Here is a 19,488-nt window from a genome sequence, read left to right on the forward strand (position 1 = left end):
ATGAAGGAAACAAAGGAAACAAATATAATTTATATAATTTTATGATATTTCAATACGCTTATAAAAGTGTTTGTAATGCAGTGTGTTTTTAGCAATGATTTGTTCATATTTACTTATTTATTTATAGAATATATAATAAAAGATCATATGAAACCACTATAAAACACCTCATAGCCCTAATTGCCCCAGTGATTTACCAGTGTTATTATTAAGAACAAAATGTGAATGAAATAATAACAATAAGAAGATACAAAACTCAGGGATGATATCTAGGAGACAACAGAGTTGCGCCGATTTGTAACATATCTGACGATTGCGCCGGTCACTGGCGGCTGCCGCTTGCATCTGCGATGTTTATTTACTGCTACAAGGACCAAAGTATGTAGGGAAATGCTTGGAGATAAGAAGCGGCATTTGTGGATAGATAAGGTTTTTAACAGTTAATTGTGTTTGTTCTCAGTTTATTCATGTGTTTATTATTTATATTTTAGTTGAATGGTCACTTTTATTTATAATAATAAAGAATATGCTGAGTGAAATTTATATACCGATATAAATTGGAAGGAAGATGATTTGCGGCTCGATCATCAAAAAATTACTCTATTATTATACCATAAAATGATAATTTCAGATTGTGATTCAATAAATACGAAAAAAATTAAATGGTTATGAAGACTAATTTTTACTCTGAATTAATCCGCACTGAGTTGTTACCATCCTATTATTTCTAATAATAATTTTGCCGAAAATGGTTAACGCATGTGTTTTTCTTGGTTCAATTAATTTTAAACTTAGAATTTTATACTAAAATAAAATGTTCATAGAAGAAGATAAGGGTTATAACCGCTGAAGAAATTTAAAAGAATATGGAAAAAAAAACCTATTTATTATGAAAGCAGTACACAATTATTTTATAAAAACATATATATTAAAGTTTATTTTCTAATAATATATATACACTTAATAAAAAAATACAGCGGGGATAGGAAATTAAAAGTCTACTGAGCTCTAATAGCTCTTGCCAGGGCATTGTTTAAGCATCTGCATGGCTTTTGAAGTATTCTGTGAATGAATTTCTCACAGAAAATGCGTCTTCATGAGCAAAACCGCCATTCCTGGCCAACGGCCATAGGTTTTCAATTGGCAGTGGTTCGCTTCTTATATTTCATAAAGAGGCTCGTTAATTTTCTCTACGAATGCATATTTAAGTAAATTGTGTAAACAAAAGGAAACAAAAAAATTCAGTCTGTTCTGGCTTAAGACTGATTAGAGAGTATAATAAACAAAATATTTTTACTAATCATCGCTAAGAAAATTTCTAAAAGTTATATTTTTTACCATCATGTAAGAGAATGGTTTCATCGTTTTTGGATGTAATTGAAATACCTTGTTGCCTTGTCAACTTGATTCGATGTTAAAATGAGTCTTCTGTACTTCTTCTAACATTACATAAAGCAACAAACCGCGCTCACTCATCCTTTCAGTACCGGGACCGGACGGTGACAGACGCCTGGTAGGAATAGCCATGCATGCGTCAGCCATGCTGCGTCAGCAGTGCTGCGTCAGATGCACTACTGCTGATGCGTGCGTCAGACGTTGCATAGGAATCGCACATTTAGATTCAACACGAACAACGTCTTGATTTTCTAAGATTACCGAGTTTTGTCAGTTGATATTATTTTTGATTACATAATTTTGTAAAGCATTAAATTATTAATCAAAATATGTAAAATTTTATTATTTCAAAAGGAAAGTGATCTCGAGGAATGTGTTTAAAATGACGAAAATAGTTATTACTTCACGAAACTATTATTTTGATATCTATACCACGAATTTAATCAAACATAAGTTAAGGAGAAGTCATAGTGAAACACGGATCATTTTAACTAGACAAAAAATTATTAATTTTTAAATTTTTTTAATTTATCGATACTTCCATTTTTTTTTTTACCGTCGTTAATGAAAACGGTCATTTCCCAAGCACAAGAAGAACACACAGCAGTTGAACTCCGTGTAAATAAGCTACAATAGAACATTACGATAAGCATTTACACAAACCCGGAATTGATGTCTAGTAGTTAAAGTTCGCTCTAGGTTGAACTCTTTCTGAATACTATGTTAATGCTATAACCGTGATATTTATTTCGGCAATCAGAAGCTCTGAACGTCGTACTACGTTGTCATTTGAGAACTTTGTTTTATAAGCAATAAAAAATATATGTTGACTAAATTGTACCGTATATTGTTCTGTTTTGTTTATTCTGTTCCGAAGGAGAAAAAAAAGATTTCTGTATTTATTTTAAATTCCGATGCTATATGGTATTTTATTCTGTTATTACTATACATTTGCGATATGATTGCACACTACCAACTAAAGCAGCATTTATTGCTAGAAGGCTAAAAAACAACATCGGTAACATACAACTGCATGTGTTCTTATGTTGCAAATACACTTATAATATGAAAGCAGGAATCGAAATTTAACGTAGAATTCTTAAAAATAATGCCGAGCGTTATAAGCATACGAAAATTATGCTTTCAGTTACGTTTATTGTCAAAAATAACACGTAGGTTCCTTACCCACCGCTAGAATTTGCTGCCGGATTAGCTACGTCGACTATCGTATCATTCGTTTTACAGAGCGAAATGTTATAGTGTACAATGAAACAACTCTGATGAAATAAAACAAATTGAAAAAATAATAAACCGTGGCTTTGGTCCTGATTTTTGACAAGGGATTTGATTAAAATATTGTCAATCTTGTTAAAATTCAATGACAAATTAATACTTTAAAGTTTCCTTTGGCTTTGTGAACTTTGGTTCGCACCATCCGCCATAGATGGCAGTACCATGTTTACACGTTTCCGTTCCATGCGACGTTTCCGTTCCATTCACCAAAACCTCCTACCAAATGCCGTATACCGAGAGCTAAGATAATACACATAAAAAGGCATGGATTACGTTTATGTCTGTTTTAGCCAAGCCGCTGTGCTAGTACTGTGTTATGCAAGTGTATTTTCCTGTAACTATCTATGTGTTGATACCGTGTTGATTGTGGCCGTGCCTTAAAGGCCCCCACACACGATCAGTCTAAACTGTAAGTTAGGACTTATCAGTTGGAACTGCCGTGTGTGAGAAAGGACGGTGGACTGATCAGTCGGAACTGATGGACTGGTGAACTGATGGCTTTGCATCACATCGGACTGTGGTCTCGAGAACCTTTTTAGTCCGAACTGACGTTTGTGGGAACAGCGTCTCGCCAGTCCATACCGCCAGTCCATGAGTCCATCAGTCGATCAGCTGAGTGTCTTAGCAGACATCTTGTTTATACTCGTTGGTTGCTTTGCAATTTTTTTATAGCTAAAAAATCAACTGCAATTGCAATATCCAAAGTTTCTTTCATATTATATCCTACAGCAACAACAACCAGAAGACGGATCGTGTGTGGGGAAGGTCCAAATTGTCAGTTCAGACCGTTCGTTCCGAACTGAGCACCTGGAGGGCCTGAATCCAGTCCAAACTGCCAGTCCGAACTGGAAGCTAGGCTGATCGCGTGGTGTCTGCTTGCAGGAGTGCGCTTAGCGCCGCCGGCTACATCAAGGCCGCACTGCCTCCAGCTGCGTCCACTCCTGCCGCCCCGGGCAGCCTGTCGCCCCAGCCGGGCACCCTGGGGCCTCTGCCGTTCCACGTGAGTCACTCCCAGCCGCCCATAGAACACTGACAACTTGCCAAGTTACAGTCATTGTTGCCAACGTCACAAACAAACAAAAAATATCGTTAATTTTTTTTACATCTAAAAGCTAACTTTTGTAAAAAAAAAACTGATTTACAACCTTGTTCTGGGAAACTATTATTTTTTTTAAATGAATGAATAATGAATGAAAAAAGATTAATGAAGAATAATTTGAATGAATGAGTACTGAATAAAGAATAATGAATGAACAGGCTTGACGTCTCGTCGATATCGATGCGAGGGAATAAACTGTGAGATGGAGCATCGACGTGGCAAGGAGAGGAAGAGCTGGTAAACCCCGAGAAAACTTAAAGGCTCACGGTAACGTCCACCACATTTTCCACACACAAAAAATTTTTGATTCTGGGACCGACCCCGCCGGGAATCGAAAGCTACAGGTCATAGGGCCAGTTTTATTATTATTTTTTAGTTAATATGTTTGGCTTGTTGATAATTTTCATGAGGAATGAGTGCACAGAAAAAACTTTTCTGTACTTTCACAAAATATTTATTTGGAAACCAGTTGCTAAGAAATGGTTTATAATGCTACACGAGAGATATTGTTACTTTGTACAACAAATGGCTATGGTAATTTTTGCATACATAAAATACGTTTTCCAATATTATAATCAGTATCTCTTAAGGAAAATTGGTGCATAATTTTATACTTTAATTGATGATTCATGCAAGCCTAATTTTTAAACCATGAAAAGGATAATAGAATAATCATTAATTGTAATTTTTGTTTTATCAGGTTTATTATGTGCGTAGTTAATACCAGAAAGCTTTTCAGGGAACGGTTTACAAATAACTTTAACTAATGAAGGTACTGGCACATCACAAAGCATAAATTTCTGGGTAAGAATCCGAAACTAGTGTAACTGCAAACATTATTTTGTAATGATAGAGTTGATTTCATGTAAATGTACAAATTTACAAATATCTAAAATTTTACATGACTCTTCATGTTACATTTAAAAAAAAAACATTTAAAATGTAAACCCTCTCTTGTTTAGTTCGACATGACTACCACAGTGCTCCCTGGTGGCAGAGTTGGGTTTGCTTGTATCATGTAGTAAGTGAGCTGCAACGCGATCTGAGCGAATGACTTCACAGATGAGCGCCTGAGTCGTCATTGGTGCACAGCGAGCAAGTCATTACTAAAGCAACGACGTAGCAAGGATTTTGTGGAGAAGTGTTTCCAGTACAACCATTGAATCATTTTTATAAGTTTTCTTTGTAATTGTATTTCAAAATAAAATTGATTGTCACACTTTAAATCTCAGGGATAATTAGACTTTTAGAACTCAACGATTTTACATAGAAATTTAAATACTTAAAGATGAATCGCCAGAAAAGAAATCTTAATATATTTTAATTTTTCATTTTAATATTTTAAATAATTTTTTCTTAAGTTATTTGTTTGGTGATTTTGTTAAAACAAGTCGTAAATAAATATGCAGATGATTTACAAGGTTACGTGTCTCTCCCACCTCATGATTTAATTAATGGTATAAGTAAGTTAAATATGGATCTTTATAGTATCTTGAAATGGTTGATAAATAATGGATTGCAAATTATTCCTTTTAAATCACAGATTATAATGCTAGCAACTAATGCTTCGCTGTCTGTAATAAATTCAGTTAGCATCCCTGATGTTTTCTAAGATAAACAAAAGTTGGACATTTTACCAACAGTTAAAAACTTGCTTATTACGCTTACTAGTTTACTAAACTGTTATCAGCATATAACGTTGATAAGTAGAAAGGATTTTGGCACTTTGCGTGGCTTAAACGTCTGGAAAAGCTTCTGCCGACCGCCGTTCAAAAAATATTAGCGTATCTCCCTGTATTACAATAGGTTATCTTGGTTAAAACTTTACAAAATACGATATTTTAAATTTTTAATTGCTTTTAGTGCTTTTGAAAATATTTATGAAACTTGTTGAAAAGTTTCAGTTTCTCGGTTCACGTCATCGTTATAGACACATATCAGAGAAATGGTTTTTTGTTCATGTCTCACCACAAGACAGCTTGCTGCATATTCAACATATTTTTCTGTGAATGCTGCACGTACCTGGAATGGAATACCCGAGTCAGTCAGACTTCAAAATTCCCTTTCTGATGTTAGAACTTTTTGAATAACCTTTTTTAAGTCCATTTTTATTTACTCATACGTAAGATAATCATGTTTTTCTTGTGTGCTAATTATTTGTTGTTATATTTATATTTGCTAGTGATTCGTAATTTTAATTTTTACTAAGCTTATCTTGTATGTACCGTCTTTGTAATTTTTTATGTGGTTAAGTAGCTTAACCACACATAATAATACAATAAATGTGAGCGAGTTTTTCAGTACTCGTCATTTAACATAGAATTTTTTAAAATAATGCCGAGCAAAATAAATATACGCAAATTGTGTTTTCAACTACATTTCTGGACGCGAATCACACGTAGTTTACGCAGCCGCCACTAGAATTTGCTGCTGGAGCAGCTACGTCGACTATAGAATCATTATATTTGCGAGCGAAATGGTAAAGTGTACAATTAAACGGATCTGATAAAGAGAAAAAGACTTTAAAAAATACTAAACCCCTGCTTTCGATATGATTTTCGACAAGTTATTTTATTAAAATACTGCCCATCTTGTTAAAATTCATTAAACAGTTAATATTTTAAAGTTGTTTTCTTTGGCTTTGTGAACTTTGGTTCTCGCCATCCGCCACATATGACAGCACCGTGTTTACACATTTCCGTTCTATTTTACTTCCGTTCCATTAATCAAATTACTCCCATCAAATGCCGTACACCGAGAGCTAATATATTACACACCAAAAATATTAATGTTTATTATATACATGAAACACACAGTTAATTTTACGAGTTATGTCGTGAATGGAACGGAAGTTGCATGAAACGGAAATGTGTAACCATGATTCAGCTATCTATGGCGGATGGCGCGAACCAATGTTCACAAAGCCAAAGGTAAACTTTAGAGTATTAACTGTTTAATGAATTTTAACAAGATGGGCAGTGTTTTAATAAAATTCCTTGTCGGAAATCAGGTTCAAAGTACGAGTTTAGTATTTTTTTTCAAGTCTTTTTATCTTTATCGGAGTCATTTCATTATATAGTTTAAAATTTTGCTCTGCAAATCGAATGAATTGTTAGTCAATGTAGCTGCACCAGCAAAGAATTCTAGCGTGGTGCAGTGGCGTAGCCAGGATTTGTGTAAGGGGGGTGTTAAGAAGCTTGCCCCCCCCCCCCCCCCCCGCCGTATTAAAGCGGGGGGGACCCCCGGAAAAATTTGAATTTTAAGGTGTAAAATAGTGCTATTTTAGTAGTTTTCGGTTCTTAAATTTAAATATTGTAATGGTAAATTTTTTATTAATTTTAATATGAAATTTGTTTGAGTGATGAATAAGAAATTAATTTAAGATTTGGTGCTAAGGGGGCGGGGTTAAACCACTAACCCCCCCCCCCCCCCCCCCTGGCTACGCCCCTGGCGAGGTGTAGATACTACGCGTGATTCACGTCAATAAATGTAGCTGGAAACACAATTTGCGTATATTTATTACGGTCGGCATTGATTTAAATAATTCTACGTTAAGTTTCGTGTCTTAGTTTTGTATTATAAGAGTATTTGCAACATGAGAACACATGAATTTGCTCCTTACCGAGGTTAGCTGTTACACATCTCTTGCGAGTACTGAAGGCATATCTGACGTGTTCCCCCCCCCCCCCCCCCCCCTTCTTTTAAATCTCGGAAGGGAGGGCCTTCAATGGTGTCTCAATGACGTGTCGCTGTGCGCGTTCTCGCAATGGCGCTATGAAGAGCCGACGAGAATTTCTGCGTTGCAATCAATTTTATTGCAAAAAAGATATAATGTTAGGACGGAAATACGACCCTGCACGACTTGATTACGCTTGTATGATAAAAGTTTTTTTAAATTTGGACCATAAATTCTGTAAACTGTTAAATTACACGAATTCGTTAACTATCGTCTACATATTTTTTTGCAATGTGCGACGAACGCAAAGCACCCGACGGACGCCGAAACGTAACGCTATTTTCGAAAACGCTTCATGGTTTGTCTAAAACGGGCCACCCGTTCCTCGGCGCAGTAGATCCAGAATAATTCAATACTCAAACTACCTGTTCACATACATAAGTAAATAATTACGATAGCAAGTGTCCTAACTTATTTTTTCTTTATATTCCACAATCACCAATCTGCCTCCTGACCACGCCAACTGGGGATAGCAGTGTCTGTCAAGCCTCTATTTTTACCAATATATATTTTAAAGAGTGCTTAAATGCCTGCACATAATCTGCCAATACTCTTTGGCTATGCCATGAATTTATTAATTTAAAAATGCAATTTTTTAAAACAAAATTCATTTCAATGTGCGCTATAGCAGTGTTTACCAAACTGTGCCTTTGGGGATTATGGGGGCTCAGCAATGGCTTGTCACACAGTCATAAAGATGACAATAACAAGAGGCTCACTAATAAAAAAATAGTTAATTATTTTTTTCTTAATTATTCATCTAGATCCATTTCTGGATTTGATATTTCAATATTCATATTTTTCTGGCACTGGTAGTGATGTAAATTTAAATGCCAAATTAGTTCGATTCACAGTCTATAGCCATTGCACATTTCATGGGGCTTCAAAAATGTCTCCATGGCTAAAAAAAGTTGGGTGACCTGAAACATTTTACCATGTGCTTTTAACTGTTGTCACAGGAGCGCAACGCAGCGTCGCACTCTTTAGAAAATCGTATTTTCTTTCCTTTAAGAGTAATTCCTATTTCGTGCTTAATCAATCCCCTGCGCCGCCGTAAGCTATAATCTTATACGCCCTTTCATTTGCAACATGTATCTTTTTTTACCAGAATGTATCTATGATAATATGGATGAATATATTTCTCAGTGATATTTCTAACAAACAGAAACATTTTCGTTGCCAGGGATTTCATTTTATGTCTTTATTTTGAAGTGATATTTTATTTTTGTAATGAAAAACTTCATACCTTTTTGTGTTTTTTTAAAATTGAATTCTTAAATTTCTCCAAATATTTTCAGGTTTTCCCTATTGCCGCAATAGTTTTTATTTTTTACTTTTTACGATGCAGACCGCAACCTGTTAATTACTGGCGCTATTTCTTTACGGTGTGCAATAACCCAACTATAGGAGTCTAAATAAATTTTACAATTTGAAGTTTACGTTTATTTTCTTACTGGGATTTTACAGTCTAGTGTTGTATACGTAGAATCTCTGCCTTATTTTCGTTTGTCAGATTGCTTTTATACATTTTTTTGATAGTGAAGCAGTGTTCAGACTGTGCTACATGTATGTGCAACATGTTATACAATGCTAAATACCGCACGGACCCGTCAGCTGAGAACACGCGAACCCACCCCGACCCTCTCACTCGTGCACGGCTAGGCAGGCCAGTGTCTCAGACATCCCCACTTTGCATGCGACCCGACTGTACGCGTGTGTTTTTGTGTACACTCCATCCGCGTGACCTTGTCCGGCAACAAGTGCAACTCGTGGGGAAAAGGAGGGGGAAGTTAGCTGTGGTGTATCGCATATTTCCGCTGATTCAGCAATTTTTTATTGAACAAACGTGGCGAGAAGTGAGAATGTTACTTCTCTCTCTTCCCTTATCTCCTTCCCTTTGGCGTATGCTTTTACGTCATTTAGTATTTGCTATAACATCCGTGCTATATACCTTAAGGCTCACCGTGTTAATTTTTTAAATTCATTCTCTCGTCATTAATTTTATTTAGGGGCTATTTCTTAAATTCTAAAACGATACCTCTCTTGCATTTTTTATCCGTCACTAATACTTTCAACAGATATTCACGTAGTGAATTATTGTAAGTGTAAAAAGTCGTGCAAGTAAAGATACTTACAAAGTGCCTTTTTACACCCATGATATTAAGTACACACAGTGAATATCTGTTGAAAATATTTGTGGCAGAACAACAACTGCAAGGGAGGTATGAAGTTAAAATTTTGGACATATCATTTAAATAGTATTGACGGAAAAATCAACAAAATATTATCAGCATGGCGAGGAAGACCAAGCCTTAAAAGGCAGGGATGGATGCCGGAAAATGTAATTTTAATTTCAACATCTTTTAGGCCATAACAATTTTATATCATTTAATTTTCAAAATTTGGCGTCGCCCAAGCGTTTTAGATAATTTCATTGAATGTATGAAGTTAATAAATAGTAACTAGTTTCTACAAATAGTTACGCCTTTGAAGTTAATGTTGAAGTACTGAACTAATTTTTGGGAATGACTAATACATATATAATAATACTGTCAATAGAGACTTGGAAATGGTTTTTAAAAATCTCTCAAAATATGCCTAAACGGAGCCAAATTTCCAATATTAAGGAATTCTAAATGGTCGTGGTATAGTAACAGTTGAAACCAATATGGCGTATTTTGGTTACTGGCTCTTTGGCCGCCAGCAATGTCACTAATGGCTTACAGAGGTCCAAGAGCCGTTTAAAAACCACTCAAAATAACTGATAGCCTAACTAGGTTTTAGAAAAACTCTAGGCTAGCTTCCACAATCCTCTGCCTACTCGCGAAAATGCCACCTGTTCATTGACTGCTGACTTGTGAGATGTCTTGACTAGGTAGCCTGTGTTTCGATGCTTCTTTGGTTGATGGTCTCTCATTGGCCCAGAGTCCTCCAGATAAACTGTGAGTCAATAGCAGAATCAGAGCAGAGGTACAAATATTTGATTTTTTTCCGGTCTCTACTAATAACATATAAGAGCCAAAACACTTGGCTTTAAAGAAATTTGGTTAATGGTTTCTCTTTTAACGTGTTTTATTCTTGGACAGCGAAAAAGGCTGAAAATGTGGTTTTCACGGACATTTTTAGGCATGAAAAATTTGGTGCATAGTATATAATTTTTTTTAATACTGCACGATAAAATGACTGGGTCTCCACTTAACGCCCCATAGAGGTGCATTACCAACGTAAAGACTGCGACCCAGCTCGTCCGACGCGTAGAGACTGGGAGGCTTTCGATCGGCGAGGCGGAGTCGCCCTTAGGCCGAGTTTGTAAACCTCGCAAGGAACGCAAATACTCAAACAACGCAACACGCGACCAGTGCAAGAAAATCACGGTCGTTTATAGAGCACGATGGTCGCAAGTCATGCACAACATGAAATTGTAAAACAGTAAAAAAAAAATCCTCCCCCGAGCTTCTTTTGACAGTTCCAGTTCATCATGAAAACAAAAGAAAATGTCAATAATTTGATTTAAAAAAGTTATTTTTTTACTGTGCAAAAGTCTAACAAGTGAAAACATGATGAATGAAATAAAAACAACAAGTCTGCGTTTATAAACAAATTTCGGAACTTTTTTTTAAGTACGAAAAACAGAGGAAATACAAGGCTGAAACGCAAAAAGTTGAAAATTGGCCAATGCTTACGTTGCGTTTACGCTTATTGCGTAGTTTTAAAACAGGCACTTGAAAACATTGTTGTTGAACTTTTTTCGTCTTGCGTTTATTGCGTTCTCACGATTTATTTGCATAGTTTATAAGCCCGGCCATAGCGCCTTGCACTTTAAGAGCTCGTATGCTTAGACAGACGGTTCTCTTAAGCTGTGCTTATTATGTGGGTCACATCGTACGCAACCCCCTTCCGACCCACCTATTGCCAAAGCATTGACGGCAAGCTGAGATGAATATTTTCTAGTGCGCGTGTTGTGTACCATCATCAGGCCTGATATGTAAACTACGCAAGAACGCAAGATGCAAAATGTTCAGCAACCCCATTTTTGAGTAATGGTTTATAAACTACGTAAGACGAAATAACGCAACGGAAGTATTGTTCGACTTCTGACTTTCATGCGCGTTGAATGGGGTTTAGACAGCCATATTTGAGAAGTTTCTGAAAACTTTTAAAGATGCAGCGTTATGCGCACAGAAGAGCACGATGTTCTTTTATTACATACATCAAGTTTTAAATTGTTAAAATTTCACACAGTAAAATAAAATAACAGTTTTAAATAAAAAATTACAATTATTTTTATGATTAATATAAATTATGTAAAGAATTCCTGGTTAGAAATTTGTTTACAAGGGTTTTATCATTTTAAGTAATACGTTTGGTGTCGTCTTGCGACTTATGGGCTTTATAAAATGACTGTAACTTTCTTGCGTTGGTTGCGTGTTGCGATGTTGTGTAGTTTGTGAACCCAGCCCTAGCCAATAGCAAGTGGGAACTACGCGTGCAGTGGGCCCACACTGATGTCAGTACTCACACGTACAGCAAGTTGCATACACCAGGATTTGCAGGCTGTATTGTTTCTGATCGCCTAGTGCTACACTATTAATTCGCAAAGTAATTTGGAAGTAAAGTAGACATGAAACACATATACATCTGCTTCACGTTAATGGTTGGACTACAAAGCCCTCAACACGTCCTAACTACTCTGAGCCAGTTGTAAACAAGGAGAAGTATTTACCCAATAACGTTCACCTCGCTAAAGGATTTGATCTTTTTTACTGACCAATGAGCGTTATAAAAAGGCTTCATTATGTTTCGGTAACTTAAGTTTGTTCTGGGGTGAAATGAATCCAGTAAATAATTGTGACTCTTAATTATTTACGTATGTACGTAGTTAGTTACAGCTGTTTTCTCCCACATTTGTTGCTCCGCCATATTATATTGCCTTTAAATAGTACATATTGGTCATTATTTTGCTGGAACTTTATGTCTTTCTAACCCGCATAAGTTTTTGTATTAGTTTGGTAATAGACCATATAAAAGTCCAGTTTATTCATAATTATGAATAACTAAGCATACCTTTATACACACAAAATTTGAACGTGTGGTATGCAAAAGAATGCGAAGGTATGCATATTTTGGCCACACACTTGTGGTTACAATGTAAAAAAAAATTGTTCGGGAATTTGCAATATTAACATATGGGCATGGCGAGAAATTACAAATGTTAAATTCATAAAAAATTAACAATATGTGAATGGTAGACGTCTCTTGAAATCTGTTTGTTACGAACTTCCATTGAATGTTTAGGGAAATTACCAGAACTTTTACACCGTGTTTTTTATCTCAGTTTTTTTTACATGTAAGCCATTACAGACATTTCAAAAATTTACTCACTGCTGTGCATACAACGTATCTGTAAGTATTTTTTGTACATGACTTTACATCTTGCGACAGTGAGGCATTAGAAACAGTGATATAGCTTAACAACAGTACAAATGAAAGGTGGCTGGTGGATTTGTTCAAGAATTTTGGTAAAAAGAAACCATTCCAGTATTTTATTGGCGGTGGATATTTCGGGAATAAGCGCGGAACTCAAACCAGAATACCGGGATCTGAAACGCGAGTAAACAGAATTTACATATCCATGTGGCAGGTCAAGGAACATGCACCACCTGATTACAAATTACATCGAAATACGTGCGTTAATGCCAGGGCGTTTGTTGTGGTGAGTTATTCACGGCATTTATTGTCTCAGATTTTTTTTAAAATAATGATATTTTTATTTAAGTTAATAAGGGCATATCCTCTAAAAATGGATACACGTTTGTTGCATCTACGACGACTTTTTGTTTTGAACACAACTGCAATACATATTTCGCAACTGCTAGTTGGGATCTAGAACTTCATTTGTTACAAGTTAAAATATTGTTTGTTATATGTTACTTTACCACTACAGGGTTTCTATTTTATTTGTTGCTGGTGCTGCAGGATGGTCTACCTCGTGGACAGCTGTCGCCTTGACGTGTTTGCCCAGCGAAGCCTGCTGATACAGAGAAAACACATGGCGCATCCAAAAAAATTGGCTGTTTGTAAAGTCGGTTTACGGACGATAGTTTAACGCGACAACGTCATAACAAAACATTGATGAAATGATTGCATACTTTAATGAATAAAATTGTATCATTTTTATTGAATTATCACTATTTTGTATGGATACAAAGGAGTGAAATGAAATCTACAATTTAATTGATAAATTTTCCTTTTGTTTCCACTCATTAATTCAAATATGTTTATTACTTTAACGAAGAGATTATTTTAACTATAACTTTTATACATGTTTGCTATTTAACTTCTTCCAATCTGTGTTCTTCTGTTAAGGATAGGACGATGATAGGAAAAGTAGGAAACGAATAGGAGTGTTTCAAGTTTAATGTGCCTCGAAAAAGTCAAATCGATGGTTGATCCAATCGAGTGGAAGAGAGATAGATACGGCGCAAGCGTACAATGAGCGTAACGGGACACAGCGTAACGGGATAATGTGCGTAACGGGACACCTTTTCGTGCGTGCAGCCGGCGTTCATCGATTTATTAGACGTTGTCACGTCAAAAAAACATCTCCACAACTCAAATGTTGTCCGATTTTATTTACACCCATCTTTAATACCTCAAAGTAGCCTGTTATCTCTTGAAAAACGTTTTCAGCCTAATTTCATATAAAGTCTATTGTTATTTGACATTTGTCACACTTGCGTTCTTGTTTTGTTCTTGAAGGTGCTGCATGACATCAGTGCCATATTATGTAGACCTATTAATGGTTATATTGCACACAGTCTGTTGGCAACATGATGTTTGCCCATTTATCCAAGACTGCCACATGTTGAGAAGTGACAGTTTTTCTTTGTTCAGAATGTTTTACAGCATGCTACCTATTTAAATGTGGCAAATTTACAACGTGTATTATATTCAATCATGTGCCAAATTTATATTAGTGTCCGTGTTATGATGTGAAATTATTACTTAGTATATCATGTCATATTTATTAGTGCGGCAATTTTACATTTAACCACCACAACAATGAAATCACAGCTATCAGCAACCAACAATATAACTTACTATCTGTACTTATTATACGTGATACAATAATGCACAAGTATTAAAAAATTCAATTTTTTTACAATTTAAAATGTATTTACACCTGCAAATAAAAAAAAAACATGGGTTATTATTTCAAAAATATTTTTTTGAGTTGTGGCAGTATTGTTTTAGGGGTGCGAATTATACCTTGTCGTACCACTGTACTGGTTGTCAAACGAGTTCCCCCTCCAGACCGACCTCGGGTTGGAAAACCTGCGGTATGATTGCTAACACGCGTTCTGCAATTTAACACACGAAAAACAACGAAGATCGTCGATGTTACTGCAGAAAGAAGCTAAATGAGTAGGAACACGACCTTTTTTCGTTGAACTCCGACTATTGATGACGCTGTGGTGGTACCTACACACCGTAACTTTTGAGTTTGAACACACATTTCGGATGGTATTTATCACACCGTTGCCACGTTATATTCCACGTTTTTATCAGTTGGTGGTATGAAGCGAATACAAGGTTAAAGATTTAATTTAACTATAATAAGTATTTAACATTATGGTGTTGAGAGAGTTTAGAAGCCAAACTTACCAAAACTGAAGTTTAATTTTGCATAATTAATTGAGGTTAGGAACTATTAATGTAGAAAATTAATTTTGTTAATCTATCCATGGTTTCATGTTTGCTACAGCAAAGCATACGTTCAGCTACAATGGCAACACAAACTTTTCTACTGTATCTCTAATTTAAATGATCAAGAAACCAATCAGCCGTAACATGGAAATTGTCGAGACAAAAAAAGTAAATATTAAAAATTAATATTCGGTCCTCCAGAGGCATATCTTCGTTTCCTGTCTGTCATCCAATCACGGTAATCCGCCTCTCGGGTGCATACTTCGCTGATCGTTCACGTTGTCTAAATAGCTAGTTTATTTAGCTTTTACCTTTACATTCGTGTTATTTATGGTTAATTCATTCAATTCTTAACCAAAAATGTTTGTATCAAAATCTATTTCTTGTAACGGCAACTTACGCCTTGATACAGTTTTGACAGTGTAGTTGTGAGGTTATCCTTCTGCTGTAATCAGTGCGTTAGGAGGCTCCTCACCCTGAGACACTCGTCTCCATTAGTGGCGAGATCTCTCGCTGTGGCTCCCCGGCCTTTGTCCGACCTTTGTCCGACCTCGGTCAACGAACGCTGCCTCGTCGCCCAGACGTGTCTCGCGCCGAGCCGAAGTCGTCTCCGAACACAAGGCCCCGCCTGCCTGGGCACACTCACAGGAAATAACAACGCGATTTGAAAACCACTCAAGATATACGAAAGGGTTCTGTTCACGAAAAGCATTTAAGAATTCCCCGAGAGCTGATAAGTAGTTTGGTTTCCGGATTAAGTTTTTAAACTGCTTTTTTAGGAGAGGGAAAATGGCCAAAAGGCGTGTTAGAAGAGTCGTTTTTAAGCATAAAAAATCCGGTACAATTTCTTAAAAGCACTTGGGGCATTGTATTACACCTTTATCTTCGTTTCTCCGCTATATAATTTTACGGTCACATCTGAAATTTCATAGTTGCCCTCTGCACGACGAAAAGACTGCACGCCAATTCTGAGCCTAGTGCTTAGAGGCGATACCGCTCTAGAAACACCAGCGAGCGTCGCACTTGTCCCGCCTCAATTAAACAAATACACCCTGACTGGCTATGCAAATATCCTGGTGTAAGCGCGTCGTTTACAAAACCGCTCAACATTTATTTTAGGTTTCCAATTACGAAACGCATTTAAGAGCTATTGAACTTGCCTGCACGAATCAAGTTTTATGGTTTCGTTTACAGAACTTATTTTTGACAGAAAAAAAGGGCTAAAACTGATGTTTTCACCGTGGTGCAGATAGCCGTTTTCTTTCATATTAAATCATGAAATAATAGTTTCACGAACAGCATTTGAGATCAACTTCACTTACCTATGAATGTTTATCAAGTATTTATCGGACAGGGAAAAAAATCTAAAATTTTGGTTGTTTAGGAGATTTTTTTTGTTTCAAAATTTAAGAATGCAGTATTTTAAGAAAAGTTAGTACGCAAACTATCTCTTAGTTAATTATTTAAGCAAAACAGTGTGAGAGTAAGTAAACCATATCTATCACGGGTAGAAGAACTCCAGAGCGCAGCTAGACGCACGCTGGCATTCTGTGCGAGGGTCTATGGGTTCGAATCCAGGTTATGTGTCCATGGGTGTGAAAATGATTGCCGGGAGTTTAAATTGTTATGGAAAAATAAATATTTAATGGATATACACATGTGGCATCTTAAAATGTTCAGACAAGTTTAAGGTTTTAGTCGTAGCGGAACAGAAATTTGGTTGTCCATAACAAAAACGGAGTCTTCTGTTAATTAGTCCACATCCTGCCACGCGGAAGTGAACAGGGTAATCTCGCAGTGACCACGCCTGTAGTTATAACGAGCAGAGTAGATGCGGGGCCGCGAGGCAAGCCAGTGAGCCAGCTAGCCAGCCAGTCACCCCGTTATCTCGCGGGTGGTGCGTGGTCCATTAGCGCGACACGTGCCTTACGGACTAGCAACGGCTTCCTGCTACCCCCCTACCCCCCGCCAAGCTCCAAAATTCTTCAAGAGTCCCGCCTGCGTGAAGTAGCGTAACTGTAATGCGATTGTTCTGGGAGCTTCGGGTGTCAAGTCAACTCTGATGACGCGACACTTCAAAGGGTTGCGAGAACATTCCGGAAGGGGGCTGAGGGGCATAAAGATTGTGACAACAGCCTCCGAGGCAGTGAATTAAAGAGGGTGAGTGACCTCTTGGTGAGCGAATGCGGACAACGAGCGACGGGCTTCGTTTTCGGAGACTCGTGTATCGGGACTGTGTTGTGTGTGACGGACGACTGAGTAGCGCGAGGCAGTGTGTTGGGACGAGTTAAGGGACGAGCAGTAGGAAGAGATGCTGTCAAGTCGAGCTCCAGTGTAGAGAGTAAACAGTGGGCTTAATAAAAGAGTGATTAATTTTTGAACAGACATTTTAAGTGTAATATAAATAACAGTGTTAATTGTAGTTAATAAATAAAACTATTTAATTAACTGGGATATCGTTTCGATTATGTTTCCTACTCGTAATATTATGAACTATTCGCAGCTCTGTTACACAGTCAGTAAATTGTAAAATGTAAATTGAATTTAAACGAGCGTAGCACAAAAATAAAGTTTTTAAATCACTCACCTCTGACAAAGGAGAACCGGGTTTGATTTTTGGCGTAATCAAACTAAGATTATTTGTAAGTGATAAAGGTGGCAAACGTTGCCATAAACTGCAACTCCAATTTCCCCAACCCATTCCATTTGACAATGCTACTATCTCATTGGGTCACTCTTCATCGTAGCTAATGACCACAATTTCAAAAAGACGTGAAACCCTTATAAATTGCATCGTTTAACCACCGGGTGTAAATGATAACATTCATCCCACACTTTTGACCACTAATGTCATAACGTGCTCCACTATTTCATCAACGTTAATTTCACCAACTTCCCGAAGATAGCTTTCTTAACTTGATGAGCCATAAATTGGAAAAAGATATTCGAATTTTAAACTGTTTAAGCGTAAGTGCACTTTTTGAGCGTCTTGTTCGAATTTGCTTTCAACAGATATTTTTTTGATATACATGCCTAAATGAACACTATGTTTACCTGATGAATTGCACCTATAATGTGAATTTACGTAATCTTTAAGACAAACTTAGATACTCGGGAATTTCTTTCATACATTTTACATTTTTCATTGGCTCAAGCTACGTCGGAACTTTTCTAGTTTTTTAAATAACATTATTATTAATAATAACCGAAATGAAAATCAAAGCGATAACTCTTCTTATCCATATTTCAAATATATAAAAAAAAGCCAATAGTGTGCCTTGTCACGGCGTTTGACCTATCAGTAGGCTTTTCACCTTCCTCCAAGACATGTTTGTCCGAATGTTGTCTTACACAATTATGCCTATTTGTCTCTACACCTCTGTATTATTCGTAAGCTGTTGTAATAAGTTAAGTAACGCCTTCGCTTTACTACAATTAAGTATGCGATGCTGCAGTAATTTTGTCAATATTTATAAAAAAGGAATTGTAGAATAATTCTGGCTGAAAACATTTAACAATATCAACGGTGTAGCCATCTTTTAAATAACTTGCTTATGTGGCGAAGTATATTTTTTACAGTATGGATAATCTTATTTACCCCATAAATTAATATTTACCACATAATTCTTCCAAATATTTTTTTTCTTTAAAGTATAGCATGTTTGATTTTATTATTAATTGTTTTCAATAATAGGGTAGTTTATGATTGCTTAGTAAAAATGTTATTCACAGTACCTTATAATTTGGGGCAGGTTGGCGATTTAAATATTTTTGAAAAAAATGACTAAAACTAGAAAACTATAACACTTTCTGACTATTTTTTAAATTCAGAATCGTTTTTTACTGGCATTTTGACTATTCGCTTCTCGGAGTTGAGTTATGGGACAGACTGTAAATGCTGTGATACTTTGCGCACTGAAATATGTATTTATTTAAGTTTTGTCTATGTAATGTTTGCAGGCGCCCCGGACTACTCCGTCTCATGTTACTGCACCGCACTCACCTATTCAGGTAAGTCTTTAAAACACAGTTTATATGCTATTTAAGTTATTACATTGACCTAAATAAGGCCAGTTCAACTGTAAGCACATTTTTCGTTCTCAACGGAACGTTCGAAGAATGCACATTAATGATCCACACGACAAATACCTACACGTTCAAAAGTTCATATTGGTCTTTAATACTAAAAACTGCAACTTTCGCAATGTCTACTTAAGCAAACATGTTATCGTAGCGAATATTACTCGAAAACAGAAAT

The 19,488-nt window shown here is 36.3% G+C and overlaps 1 protein-coding gene and 1 long non-coding RNA gene across 3 annotated transcripts in view; one reads left to right on the top strand and one right to left on the bottom strand.

The window, feature by feature from the left end:
- The window catches only part of LOC134529299 (PDZ and LIM domain protein Zasp), a 243,982-nt gene that overhangs the window by 148,507 nt on the left and 75,987 nt on the right, over positions 1-19,488 (top strand). For both annotated transcript variants that reach the window (XM_063363207.1, XM_063363209.1), the window contains exons 8-9: positions 3,571-3,688; positions 19,191-19,241. In XM_063363207.1, the coding sequence (XP_063219277.1) occupies positions 3,571-3,688; positions 19,191-19,241 (169 nt within the window). The remainder of the gene's footprint in view (positions 1-3,570; positions 3,689-19,190; positions 19,242-19,488) is intronic.
- The window catches only part of LOC134529301 (uncharacterized), an 85,040-nt gene that overhangs the window by 62,457 nt on the left and 3,095 nt on the right, over positions 1-19,488 (bottom strand). The window lies entirely within an intron of this gene.

Source organism: Bacillus rossius, chromosome 2 (assembly GCF_032445375.1).
Source record: "Bacillus rossius redtenbacheri isolate Brsri chromosome 2, Brsri_v3, whole genome shotgun sequence".
Lineage (NCBI taxonomy): Eukaryota > Metazoa > Arthropoda > Insecta > Phasmatodea > Bacillidae > Bacillus > Bacillus rossius.